Source organism: Electrophorus electricus, chromosome 8, assembly GCF_041902795.1.
Source record: "Electrophorus electricus isolate QZ-2024a chromosome 8, ASM4190279v1, whole genome shotgun sequence".
Lineage (NCBI taxonomy): Eukaryota > Metazoa > Chordata > Actinopteri > Gymnotiformes > Gymnotidae > Electrophorus > Electrophorus electricus.
This window is the reverse complement of record NC_137504.1, coordinates 30,776,461-30,791,102: the sequence shown is the minus strand read 5'-3', so window position 1 is coordinate 30,791,102 and position 14,642 is coordinate 30,776,461. Positions and strand designations below refer to the sequence as shown.

The window sequence follows — 14,642 nt, the reverse complement described above, 5'->3', positions numbered from 1 at the left end:
TCATGGCACTGCCATAGGAGAGCATGTTTTGCTATTGCTTGGCCTGTCAGAACTTCTCACCTTTGAATTCATTCCCAGTGGTGCTTTGCTAGATTTGTTTACACTAGCGTCTAAATAAGCAACATCGGCATTAGGTTTAGGGTAGCCTGCTGGCAGTTAACAGGATGGGGGTTTGAGTTCCATTAGCACTAAAGGTTTCTTAGCAGTGCTGGGGATGGTCCCTTCGGTCCAGTCATTGCAGGTCTACCATAAAGCCTTGAATGTTGCTATCATTTACACTGGGAAAACATAATGGGAAGCGTTACTCAGTATTGTACAGAGAAACACTGAATAATTTGAAATAGTACTGACTAATGGTAAGTAATGCTGAGTAATATGTTATACCATCAATAACATTTCCAGAAACGCGATGGGATATTTTCTATATTTACTTGACGTAGACATATTTACTATGTCTAAAGGACTATTTACTCTAGCAGACCACTTTCACATGTCAAAGACAAGTGTTATATAATATACGAGTGTATGTATGTCAGGGGTTACCATAGGACACAGGATGTTTGCCTTATAAGGAGTGATTGGTTACATATAACTAATCTATGGACCTTCAGACTGAACAAAACAAAGAGAGAGGGAGAGATATAAGAGAGAGAAGGAAAGATAATCTAAATGGAGCCCAAAAACATACCACTGCTGTGAAGAGGACAGAAACATGGAAAGATGAATATTAAATACTAAAAAACAAAGTTATAGGATACAGAATATTTCTTTGGGATTTGTAGGAGTCCCAGAAGGCCAAGAAAAAAGGAAGAAAGTAAAACTTGAGAGAGAGAGAAAGAGAGAGCAGGGGAGGGGGGCAGAGAAAGGAGCATGCCCACTTTAGAAGAACAAAAGATCAAGACACCTTGGTGAAAGAGTCCCAAGCCTCTGGAGTGGAATACCCAAAGAATGCGGGAGGAAGGAAGTGTGACCGTGACGTAAACGTGTGTAAGTGGACCAGGAGAGGAGGACAGGGTCCTGAGAGAAGTCTGGAGGCCAGCATGGGAGTGAAAGGGTTGGCTGCCTTCACCATCATCTTCATCATTGCCCTCTTCTGCTACATGTGGCTTTGTAAGTCACTGCGCGTAACATTCCAGCAATGTTTCCACAGCGTCCCAATGTTTTTGATTCCAAACTGTTTTGGTGGAATTCCTTATAATTCCCAAAAATTCCCATATTTTTGGGAAACTAGTAGTATTGTTGACTGTAAACTAAAGAATTTTTAGTCTTTGTGTAGACTTAAACTGTATTTTTTTAATTCAACACTATGACACAAAATTAGTTCCCACTGTGCTAGTATCTGTTGGTTTACCAGAGTGTATTAGCACAGACTAGTGAATAGTCTGTTTTAATATACCAAATTAGAAATTATTAATACAGTTTCATCACACACACAGGCACACACACACACACACACACACACACACACACACACACACACACACAATGTAAATGATTTTGCGTCGTGTAGAAACAGTTGCTGCTGTCTGGATAGGTTTTTGGTGTCATGATCACAATGGCTTTAGTTCACAATTGTATTGTTTTTCTTCATGAAGTGTTCAAATGATGGTTAACTCTGGTTGGTGTTTATAGTAGTAATGTTTTGATGAGCATTTTTGCCTTGTGCTTTATTTTGTTTGACTTGCTACTAAATCAGCACCTAATCAAAACATTCAATTACCAAGTCTACTTCTTCAAAAGTCCAAATTACTAAAATGTGCATTTCCTTAATATGTGTGCAAACATGTGTGTTTCTTGAATGTGCCAATGATCAGGACTCTGTGTGTGCTGTAATAATGTTGACAGTAGAAGTCTTGGCAGTGTTGCAGTCTGAACAGTACAGTGGAGCACAGGTTCTCCATGCACGCGTCACCGTTTTAGTCTTGGACAGCAAATACAGGATCAGCTTCCTCTACTTCTATTTCTATTTTAATTCTTATCACTATAAAAGAAAAGAGAAAATCTTATATATACACATACACACACTGCCTGGCCAAAAAAAGGTCACCACCTGGATTTAACTAAGCAAATAGGTAAGAGCCTCCCATTGGATAATTACTGCAAGTGTGATTATGTTTCAGATAGCAACAAGTTATTTATCCCTAACTGATGCAGTGAGTGGCTTCTCATTTGTTAAACACCCATGTGGAAAGACACATCCTGTGGTCATGATAAAGGTGTTAATCTGTTTCAAAAGGCTCAAATTATCGGCATGCATCAAGCAGAGAAAACATCTAACGAGATTACTAAAACTACTCAAATCGGGTTAAGAACTGTCCAACGCATTATTAAAAAGTGGAAGGACAGTGGGGAAACATCATCTTCGAGGAACGAATGTGGTTGAAAAAAAAAATCTTGAATAATCGTGATTGGCGATCACTTAAACGAGTGGTGAAATCAAATCATAGACAAACAAAAGTAGAACTCAAGGATATGTTTAATAGTGAAAGTAAGAGCATTTTCACACACACAATGTGAAGGGAACTCAAGGGATTGGGACTAAACAGTTGTGTAGCCTTAAGAAAACCACTGGTCAGCGAGTCTGACCGGCAAAAAACGGCTTCAATTTGCTAGGGAGCATAAAGATTGGACTATGGAGCAATGGAAGAAGGTCATGTGGTCTGATGAGTCCAGATTTACCCTGTTCCAGAGTGATGGGCACATCAGGGTAAGAAGAGAGGCGGCTGAAGTGATGCACCCATCATGCCTAGTGCCTACCGTACAAGCCTATGAGGCAGTGCTATGATCTGGGGTTGCTGCAGTCTGTCAGGTCAAGGTTCAGCAACGTTATGCACCCAAAGAAAGAGGTCAGCTGACTACCTGAATATACCTGTTATTCCATCAATGGATCTTTCTTCCCTGATGGCACGGGCATATTTCAAGATGACAATGCCAGGATTCATTAATATCAGCTGGTTCAACTGCTGGCCTATAAAAAGATGTCTCATTACCAAGGTGCCACACAAGAAAAATATCCTGATGGTTAAAACCTGTGAGCTCTCTCAAGACCTTCGCAACCTTATTGTTGCAAAACATACTGATGGCACTGGTTACAGGAGAATTTCTAAACTACTGAAGGTTCCTATGAGCACTGTTGGGGCCATAATCCAGAAGTGGAAAGAACATAATTTCACCATAAACTGGCCACGACCAGGTGCTCCCCACAAGATCTTAGACAGAGGAGTGAAAATAATTATCAGAAGAGTTGTCCAAGAGCCAAGGACCACCTATGGAGAGCTACAGAAAGACCTGAAATCAGCAGGTACAAGAAAACAATAAGTAATGCACTCAACCTCCATGACCTGTATGTACGCTCACCACGCAAGACTCCATTGCTGAAGGAAAAGCATGTTGAAGTGCATTTAAAATTTGCTCAACAACATTTAGACAAGCTTGTGAAATACTGAAAGAATATAGTCCAAAATTGAACTCTTTGGATGCCATAATACACACCATGTTTGGAGGTCAACAGGCACTGCATATCACCCCAAAAACACCATACCAACAGTGACGTTTGGAGGTGGGAACATCATGTTGTGGGGCTGTTTTTCAGCATACGGCAGTGGCATGCTTCATATAATTGAAGGAAGGATGAATGGACAAATGTACCAAGACATTCTTCATAAAAATCTGCTGACATCTACCAGGATAATGAAGATGAAATGAGGGTGGATATTTCAGCAAGACAATGATCCTAAAAACAAAGCCAAGGAAACTCTCAATTGGTTTCAGAGAAAGAAATTAAAGCTGCTAGAATAGCCCAGCCAATCACCTGACCTGAATCCAATTGAAAATCTATTGAAGGAACTAAAGCTCAGAGTTCATAGAAGGAGCCCACGGAACCTTCAGGATTTGATGAGTGTTTGTATGGAAGAATGGGCCAAAATCACACCTGAGCAATGCATGCGACTAGTTCCTCCATACAGGAGGCGTCTTGAAGCTGCCATCACTAACAAAGGCTTTTGTACAAAGTATTAAATAAATTTAAGTAAGCATGTTCAATACTTTTGCCCTGTGTCATTTCTCATTATTACACACAACTTAATTTATGGACATCTATGGTTTGATTTCTTTGCATGTGTGGATTGGATGGGTTGTTACAGACATCTGGTGAGAATTTCATGTCAATAGCACCTTTAGAAATATATTTACTTAGAAAATTGGTGACGTGTTTGATACTTATTTCATATATTGTTCTCTGGAAAGTGATATAGAGGAAATGTTTCTGTCTGTTTAGCGGCCCAGATCAGTCTCTGAAGTTCAGTGGTCTGGCAGTGGGGCGTCTTTGTATGTTTTTAGGGATGATCAGGCAATTGCCTCAATTACAGAAAACAAAGAATGAGTGGTGAGTGGAACTTCACTGCTCAACTTCAGTGGCTCAGTGTGCATATGAGAGGCCATTCTGTGCATATGAGAGGTCATTCTGCTCTCTTGGCAAGAGTCTGGCAGTAACAGGTGTGGGAATTTGAATACTGATGTTTAGCAGAACACTGATCCGCAGAACTGATGGTGAAAGCAAACTATTAACTCTCTCTTTCTCTTTTCCTCCTGTCTGTCTTTCTTTTTACATAGATGGTGCCTTGGATCAACAGTGGCAATATTGCCTGAAGGTTTATATTGCAAAAGATCAAGTAAATGTAAAACACCCACCCTGTCAGCACCATACCACTTCAAATTCTTCCCCTTTCTTTTGCTAATAATACTACCAATCCCAAACACCCTCTATCTGTCTCTGTCTCTCTCTGTCTAAGTCTCCGAGTTTGCTTGGGAGAAACAGTTCAGAAAACAATGTCCTGACTCCACTGAGGGTGTGTCCAGGCCAGAAATTCCAGGCCGGTGATTTGCTGAAGCATCTGCAAGCTGCGCCTGTCTTGGCCAATGACGTGCTGCTGAAGCCCTACCTGGCCAGCTGGGATGAACTCATCAAGTAAGAAAGAACATTCGCAGGTCCTGCAGACCAACTGTGACTATGAGAGATCACACTGCTGTTCTGATGACTCACAGCATATCTCTCTCTCTTTCGCTCTTTCTCTCTCGTGTCCTCCCTCATTTTTAAAGACTTTCTTTTTGTGTTTCGTGTTCAGATTTTTGAAGACCTTAGGGCCAATCATGGGTTTAGTTTCCCAGGAAATTGAATCAAAGACCAGCATCATTCGTAAGCTTGCCCAGAAAGAGGAGGAAGACATAAAGAGGCTGTTGCGAGAGAGGCAGTCAGAGGCTGGGCAAGTCTCAGGCTCCTCCCTCCCTCTGGGTGAGCCCTTCCCCAACTCCTATAGCAAACTCCCAGGTGGAGCCGAGGGCGGGGCCTATGTCTCTGTGCGCTCTATGATGGAGGCGGAGCTGGCGCGAGGTCTGGTGGACTTCACCCAGCTGACGGTGTCCGGCTGCCGCACCCTCCTGCGGCTGCACCGTGCACTGCTCTGGCTGCAGCTCTTCCTGCAGAGCCTGGCTGATGAAGACGAGGGAGGCCGCAGCCCCGCCCAGCTGTGTCGCGACACCTACCGCCTCACGCTGGCTCAACACCACACGTTTTGGGTGAAGCAGGCGGCAGAGCTGGCATTTAAAGCCATGCCTGAGAGGGCCTTTTTCCACAGGCTGGTGTGCGCGAAAACGCCAGTGGAGACCGTCATCATACTCCACATGGTGAGCGGGGCCATCGGGGAGGTGTACAACAGGACTCAGCTGGCACTGGAGGAGCATGGTATGCTGGCGCTACCATAAAGGGCTGCAGTGCATAACCCGTCAAGAAACACAGCACACAGAAGCTCCTGCCAAGAAACACAGCACACAGAAGATCCTGCCAAGAAACACAGCACACAGAAGATCCTGCCAAGAAACACAGCACACAGAAGATCCTGCCAAGAAACACAGCACACAGGCGATCTCGTCAAGAAACAGCACACAGGAGATCCCGTCAAGAAACACAGCACACAGGCGATCGCGTCAAGAAACAGCACACAGGAGATCCCGTCAAGAAACACAGCACACAGGATATCTCATCAAGAAAGACAGCATGCAGGAGATCCTGCCAAGCATGTTAGAGCTAATGCCAGAAAACAAAAATCCACTTCTCTTATCCAGAGCGACTTACAAAAATTATTTGTCATTTACTCATAGAATATCCTAGTACAGTACAGTAGGATTGAGTCCAACATACCAATGAGTTAGAATACTGTAGAATACAGGAATCAATGCTGATACCTAGAAGTACAAAATACATAAGGTCTATCTTAAACAATGATAAGTGCAATAAACAATAAGTGCTAGACTTTGTTAAACAACATAAACAATACCCTACAATAGGTACTAAATTAGTACTTAGTAATTAGCAAATAGATGGGTCTTTAGTCTACATTTGAAGACTGCAAGGAACTCTACTGTCCAGACAGCAAGTGGGAGTTCATTCCACCATCTTGGAGCCAGGACTAGAAAATAGTCTCAATGCTTGTCGTCCATGAGTCCTGAAGCAAGGTATTTCAAGCCGAGCCATACTTGAGGTTCAAAGTACTCGAGGTATGAATTGGGCTTTGACCATTGACCTCATGTATGAAGGGGTTGGTCCATTTTTGGCTTTGTAGGCAAGCATCAAGGTTTTAAATCTGATGCATGCAGCTACAGGGAGCCAATGAATGGAGCGCAGCAGTGGAGTAACATGTTTAAACCTCAGAAGATTGAAGGCCAGTGATGCTGCTGCATTCTGGACAAGTTGTAGAGGTTTGATGACTCTTGGAGGAAGACCAGCAAGTAGCAAGTTGCAGCAGTCTAGCTTTGAGATCACAAGAGACTGCACAAGCACCTGGGTAGCTTCCTGCAAAAGAACGGGTTGAATTCTTTGTATGTTACAAAGGAGAAATCTGCAAGACCAGGTTAGATTAGAAACATGAGTTGAGAACAACAACTGGTTGTCCAAAGTTTTGCCCAGGCTACGGGCAGCTTCGGATGGTGATACCAGGGAATTCTTGAAGGAAACTGTGAGGTCATGGTAAGGGTTGGGAGTACCTGGGATGAACAGAAGCTCAGTTTTACTGGGGTTGAGCTTCAAGTGGTGGGCTGTCATCCATGACATGATGTCAGTCAAGCATACTGAGATACGTCTCAAGACCTGCGTATCAGAGGTTGGAAAAGAAAGACATAATTGAGTGTCATTGGCATAGCAGTGGTAGGAAAAACAGAAAAAAGAAGATATTACATCACCAAGAGAATGAGTATACAAAGAGAAGAGAAGGGGGCCTAATACTGAGCCCTGTGGAACACCAGTGGAGAGTCTACACGGTTTGGATGTGGATCTTCTCCATGTCATCTGATAGGACCGTCCCTTCAGATAGGACTGAAACCATCTCCAAGCAGAGCCAGTCACACCAAACCAGGAGAGAACAGAAAGAAGAATGTTGTGGTTCACTGTGTCAAAGGCTGCTGAAAGGTCTAGAAGGATCAAAACAGATGACTGTTTGGCAGCTTTAGTAGCATGAAGTTTTTCTGTCACTGCTATGAGGGCCATTTCTGTAGAATGTGCTGGTTTGTAGCCAGACTGATTGGGACCATGCACCCAGGTTCTGGTTAAGGAAAAGAGGCAATTGATTATAAACTGCTCGTTCAAGGGCTTTTGAGAGGAAAGAAAGAAATTATACTGGTCTGTAGTTGGTAACGTTGGAGCCATCGAGTGTGGCCTTCTTGAGGATTGGTACCACCCTGGCCGTTTTGAATGCAGTTGGCACGTATCCAGAAGATAAGGAGTTGTTGATGATGATAGAGATGAAAAGAAGCAGATCTCTTGCAATTGTCTGGAACAGAGTGGAAGGAATTGAATCCAGCGGACATGTAGTCGGATTGCTAGAAGTCAGGAGTTGAAGAATTTCATCTGAGGAGAGAGGAGAAAAAGAAGTCAGAGAGTTGGATGTAGGGGAACGCACATTGGTTGGAGGGGTGGGAACAGAGGAAAAGGACTTCCAGATTGCTCAACCCTCTCCTCAAAGAAGGTAATAAAATCCTCCAGAGTAAGAGATCAGGAAGGAGGGGAAGGGGAGGATTCAGGAGAGAAGAAAAATAGTGAAGAGCTTGCGTGGATTGGATGCTGATGATTAGAATTTTTCTCTGTAGTAGGATGACTTTGCGGATGTTACTTCCAGTGAGAACTTGGAAAGGAGAGACTGGTATGAGCTGAGGTCTGAATCTAGGTGAGATTTCCTCCATCGCCTCTCTGCAGTTCTGAGTTCTCTCCTGTGGCAGCGAAATGTTTCTGTTAGCCAGGGGGCAGGTGGCGAGGACCTAGCAGGTCTAGAGGAGAGAGGGCACAGAAGATTCATTTATGAAGAAAGTGTAGAAAGGAAAGAATTAGTACCTGTATCCAAAGAGAGAGAAGACAGAGAGTCGGGGTGAGGAAGGGTGGATAAAATAGTAGAAGTAAGGGAAGAGGGAGTTATGGAGTGCAGATTGAGATGGAAGGAGAAGGAACATGTTGGGGAGGACTGGATGGAAAGAGAAGGAAGGAGAGTAAGAAGCATAAAAAGTGATGGTCCGAGAGGTGGAGGGGGGTGACTGCGATGTCTGATGTTGTAGTGGTGTGGGTGAAGATCAGGTCCAGAACATTGCCCACTTTGTGAGTCGGAGGAGAGTGGTTGAGGGTGAGATCGAATGCTGTCAACAGCGGAAGGATGCAGGAGGAATGCAGCTTGTCTGATGGAAAGTTGAAGTCTCCAAGGAGAATGGGTGGATGGGGAATTGACTCAGGAGGATGTCGAGCTCATCAATGAAGTGATCTAGGGAACCTGGAGGGCGGTAGATGACAATGATAAGAGGTTTGGTGGGGAAAGACACTGTAATGGCATGAAATTCAAAAGAGGAGATGGAAAGAGTAGAGAAGGAAAGTGGAGTGAAACGCCACTCTCAAGACAATAGTAAACCTGTGCCACCACCCCTGCCGGGATGCCTCAGAGAATAGGTAAATGAAAAGGCAGAGGACAGGGCAGCCGGAGTCGCCGAGTTCTCAGGGGTGATCCATGTTTCTGTTAGAGCCAGGAAGTGTAGGAAGTGGAGACACTTTTTAGTAGTTCTGATTTATCCAAGTATTTTCCTGAAGATTAATTTTTTAACAAGGCAGATGTGCAATCTCCATGTGAGAATGTAGTCTAATATGAATTTCCACACAAACTCAGACCATATCTAGAATTCTATCAGATTTGGTTTGGATCTGTTTTATTAGACTTACAAGCCTAAAAAGTCATTTACTCAGAGTGTAGGTGGTGGGGAGTGAGAGTAAATTATTTTGTCAGATGCATGCTGTACATGAACAAAATGGATATTGCAAAAAATGAGCCTGACTCTCAGAGTATTTAACAAGCACCCTCAGAGCATCACTATCAGCTCTGTGATTGGACATTTAACAAGCACAACCCTCAGAGCATCACTATCAGCTCTGTGATTGGACATTTTTAGACCTTGCTAGATCCTTTAGAAGGTAAACATCATGTATCTCTCTGGCCATATGCTTCTGTGTACACATACTGAGAAGTAGTCTGACCAATGGTTGTGTGTCAACATAAAGGAGAACCAAATCCAGGACATTTTAGAAATCCCGACTGGATATATGGTCACCCTACTCTCCTGGAATCACTAACATGCTTTGTGTCTTTATGGGACCAATATTTTGTATCAGTATCGTGTTAGCAGCACACAGGAGTATTGTCAGTATCGTTATATTTGTCAGTTAACTGTATATTTGTCCTTTTTGTTCCACTGGCATGCTCTTTCTGTATGGTTTCACCAGAACGTTTGTACTGCCAGCACACTGTGTCTCTACAGAATCACTAACATATATCTTCATGGCTATCGTTAGCCTCACATATGTCTTCATTGCTGTCTTTAGCATGTTGTGCAGTGGTTTTAGTAGCATGTGGTGGTTTGGTGATACTAGCATCCTATACATTTGTATAGGATCAATATCAATAAAATGCTCTTTCCTTTTGGTATCACTAGCATACTGTGTTCTTCATGCTGTGTTTTGGTATCGCTAGCATACAATTTTTTTTTACAATACAATTAACATGCAATTTTGGTATCACTAGCATGCTGTATTTTGTTATGGTATACCCAAAACATCGTGTTTTGGTATCACCAACATACTGTGTTTTCTTACAGTATTCACATTACATTGTACCAGTATCACTATCTTGCTTCTTTCAATATGCTGTGTTTCCTTCTGGTATATTTGGCTTTGTATATTTACATTTTAAAATGTATTATATTTGTAAGAAACAGCTGAATTGAGAGGAATAAGATTATCTGGCCATATAGGTTCTGAAGGCAATTATTAATGGTCCTGTAAGTATAAATAAAAAACATTTATACCCCCCTGATCCTGTTTTGTTTTTTGAAAAATATGTTGACCTGGCTCTAGAGAACTACTGCATTCTAAAGACATGGTTATAATGTATGGTCCAGAAATGAATTAAAGAATGAAAGAGTTCATTGATTTCAGAAGTGTTCATTTCAGTGACGTGGCTCCACTGGAGTGACATCAGCATTCATGATTTTACTGTGGAGTAGTTTATAATAATTTCTTTTAAATGGGGTCTTGAATATTAAGTTCACACTCAGTGATACAAGGGGATTATGGAAGCAAATGAGACTCATGGAGTGCTTTGCCCTGGAAATACCTTTAAGTCAATGAGAGCCAGATGTTCCTCAGACATCTGAGGGTCAAGCAGTCCACAGTGGCAGATGGAGGCTCGTCACTGTCATCTCTCCCAACATCTTATCAGCTCTGAAGATCAGGGTCTTTGTTCAGTGCAGTGGTGAAGCCCACTGCCTTGAACATCAGATCCAGTTCTGTCTTCCACCTGCACAAATTCAAGGGTGGAGGCTCTCAGCAGGTGCAGAGGACTGTCATAATCTCCTTTCACTATGGGAGACATCACAGAGAAGGTTATGGGTCTTGTCACGTACAAGGAAAGTTGTGCATTTGCACACTTGGCTGTGCTTCCACAGCAATTTTGGGGGATAAACCAAAGTTAAAATGAAAAATGCTTAAAATGTCACCACAAGCACTAGTTAAAAAAATACTTTAGGATTGGTTTTTAAAAAAAACATATGTAGAAGCTGGAATCAGCAGTAACAACTTGAAACCCTCAAAGTACATAATATCACCCAGATGCACCTGTTCTTCAGGCTTCACCTTGTTTTCATGGCCTCATGTTCTGCTGACCTGTGCTGAAAGACTGAAGCCTGGGTCAGGGCACAGTTAATGGTGAACATTCTTATGCAAGCATTGATTTTAGCAGCTGCAGTGATTCTTTTATCAGGCCATTGTTCTATCATATCAGAATTTATGGCACCGAGATGCTGATCCTGCTCTGCACAATGGACTCTGGTCTGTGTGCATCAAGTCAGTTACACACACACACACACACACACGCATGCATGCACGCTATAGGTCATAGTAAATTCCTAATAAAGATTTCAGAATATATTTATTGTAATACAAGGTGAATTCACAAGTGAATTATGATAACCTCAATAAAAGTATATTGCAATTGTTTCTAGAAAGGTGGATCCTTAGATCTGTATTTCTCCATTTGAGGGGTTTTCTTTTTTTCTTTTTATGAAAAATCTAATTTTTTATTGACCTTTCAAAGGACAGCAGGCCCTGTTAATCCCAAATTAAGTAAAAATCCGGAAGGCAGACAAGAATATAGCTGTAATAATCTACTGGCTGGTTTATCATTAGTGACTTTAACACACTGGATTACCTTCAGTTATATCTACACTTTTTTAGGACATGCAGATGAGCTGTGTAAAATTGTTTCTCACTGGTCGTTTGATACATCAACTTTTGAATTTCGACAACTCTATCCCATTAGCCGCCAAAAGAGGGCAGCATTGCGTAAATGGGGGTCCAGGTTGTGGATTGGACACGGCCCTAACGATACGCTTCACACAGTACCTCTAATATTACAGTAGGTGGCACATTTACTGCATACGCAGAACCTAGTAAGGTATAAGCGAGTCAACCTATTATAACGAAGTCAGTCATGTATTGAACGTGGGTCTTTGTCAGTCAATTTGTGTATCTTCCAGGAAGAGCTTGTTACAGACAACCCAAGAACAATATGGAATCTGTAAATTTACCCAACTGGATTGCACAGGGAATGGTGCGAATTTAGCAAAATCGGGCAGTGATGGATTTATGTAGGCTAATAGAAGAACTGCAGACTCAGCGCAGCAATAATAACAATACATGCTGGAGAATAGAATTAATGGGGACAATCTCTCCCTTAAAACAGAATTAACAAGGGCATTCTCTCCCTTAGTAAGACCAACCGGATTGCTGAGCAATAGCCTAGTAAATTATCTAGTGAAAGGTGAGGCCACCGGAAGTGGTCATACTGCCATATTGGTATGCCAAACGACAACATGCTGTTACATTAGGCTTGTTCAACTTCATGTGGCGCTGCACAGGCCGATCGCCGTCTTGTTGGGTATGATGCATAGTGGTATTTGTCTTTCGTCTGCGCCACTGGCATGTCATGAGACACAGCTTGACGACAGGCCACACGTAAGCTGATGTAGACGCCAATGAACCGCACACGTCATTGTATACTCGTTATACTGTTGTCTGACAACAAACAGACAAAATATGTGAATGACAACAGCTTTATTCATACTTCGACTGTGTTATACATGTGAGCACAGTATGTGGGCACAGAGTAGGAGAAAAGCAACCAGATATAAATGACTGACACTGACATGAGGCAACAGGGAAATACAACACCGTGTGGTCACAAATATGCTGTTCAACTTTCCATTGAAGATAGCACCTTTGTAAGGGGTCTGTCAAAAAGGTCCACAAGTGTAGCTAGTTTAATTAGGACATTTTATGACTATTGTTTATTAATTATAGATGTGCTAGGTTTTTAAACTATATTTTAGTTAAATTAAATTCATATTCGCATATTGTCATACCACCCAACCCCCTATTACACTACACTATCCAGCAGACTGTTCATCACCCGGCCAACGAGTCAGCCAATCAGGGATGTTCAATCAGATGGTCGTCACCGGAATATTGAATTCACCTGTGTGTTCAGAGGATTTTGTATATAAGCCTGTCTCAAGCTTGCATACATTGTGAAGTATTGCCTCTAGATTCTCTAAGCATACCAAGCGTGATTTTGTTTGATTATCTTCCTGTGTGCCGTACCCTGGTTTTGTATTTCTTATTGCTGATTTTTGCCTGCCCCTTTTTTGGAATGCCTGGTTTTGGATGGCTCGTCATCTTTTGACACGGACTGTTCTATCTCTATGATTTGGAGTTCCCCACACTTTGCTCTTTTGGTTTTGACTGTGGTTTATTCAGCTACCACTGAGTTGAACACTAATAAAGCTCCTGTTTTCTTTCCACGAGCATCTCATTCTGCTTGGCACACACATATAATTATTTATTTTTTATTCCTAGCTAGCTAGCTAGTATCTTTCCACTGGGGAGTCATTCAGACAATTTGTCCAACAGAATAGCAACAGAATATTTGTCCAAAAGCATAGCTATCTAGTCAGGGATAACTGTGAAAGTGATCTTGCATTTTCAACCAAATGCAAACAAACAGAAATACTGCTTATTAATTAACTGCATGACCTTGTAGTTTATTTCAGGCAGTAAATAAACTGTGGACTAGGCAGTTTATGAAATAGCATTATTGGAACAGTGATATATTGTAATGATATAGTGAGATATATATATATATATATATATATATATATATATATATATATATATATATATATATATATATATATGCACCCATTTGGCCTCTGGGACATCCCCCTTTAGTTTCCAGCAGTAGTGCAGGATCTACTTTCCATGGTAGCCTTCCCCTTTACCATAGTAAAGGTTACATAATGAAGTATGAGTATACTAGAACTAAAACCCTTTTGGAGGTAGAGAAATTCTGAGAATTCAGAATTCAAATTTTGTGGATTCAGTGTGCAAAACTACATAATAAGCAAAGTCATTGTTGACCAGTTTAATGGATCATACCTATTTAGTGGTGCTGTTGCTTCAAGACTATTACATCATTAGTAATCTAGTTCTTTATTATAGATAAGTGATTATTTTCCCTTAGTAAGAGATGGCATTCTCTCTCTTAAGTACAAGTAGAAGTATGAGCCTGAAATGTGGTAAAACCTTTGTTTACAGAAACAAACTCATTAAAGTGTATAAAGGCCCAAGTGTATGATTGGTTGTCTGACCTAAGAGGTTGGGTCTACCTAACAATTGGAACTGCACTGTGCATGCGTAGGCATGTGTGTTTGTGTGTTATCGTGTGCATGTCACCTGCCACTTGCTCTCAATAGGACTATTTTAGACTGCCAAATACCCTTAATGCACCCTAATCTCTCTCTCTCTCTCTCTCTCTCTCTCTCTCTCTCTCTCACACACACACACACACACATACACACACACACATTCATTCACTCTCCCTCTCTCCTCCTCACTTCTCTTGCACTCTCTCTTTAATTAAAGGCTCTCTCACACACACACACACACACACACACACACAGTCTTTTACCCTTTTAGCACTGAGTTCTGTAGAAGGTTTTTCATGCGCCTC

General features: G+C 41.9%; 1 protein-coding gene across 2 annotated transcripts; it reads left to right on the top strand.

Annotated features, from left to right (window-relative positions):
* The first annotated feature begins 271 nt into the window (after positions 1-271).
* Positions 272-10,391, top strand: gltpd2b (glycolipid transfer protein domain containing 2b). 2 transcript variants are annotated; one of them, XM_027025194.3, is made up of 4 exons: positions 272-1,110; positions 4,612-4,670; positions 4,791-4,966; positions 5,124-10,391. In XM_027025194.3, exons 1-4 carry the CDS (start codon positions 1,041-1,043, stop codon positions 5,758-5,760), a joined length of 942 nt encoding a protein of 313 aa, XP_026880995.3. In that variant the 5' UTR covers positions 272-1,040; the 3' UTR covers positions 5,761-10,391. The 2 variants fall into 2 exon arrangements, with proteins under 2 accessions (XP_026880995.3, XP_026880994.3); XM_027025193.3 differs by having other exon boundaries at positions 4,612-4,676.
* The last annotated feature ends 4,251 nt before the right edge of the window (positions 10,392-14,642 follow it).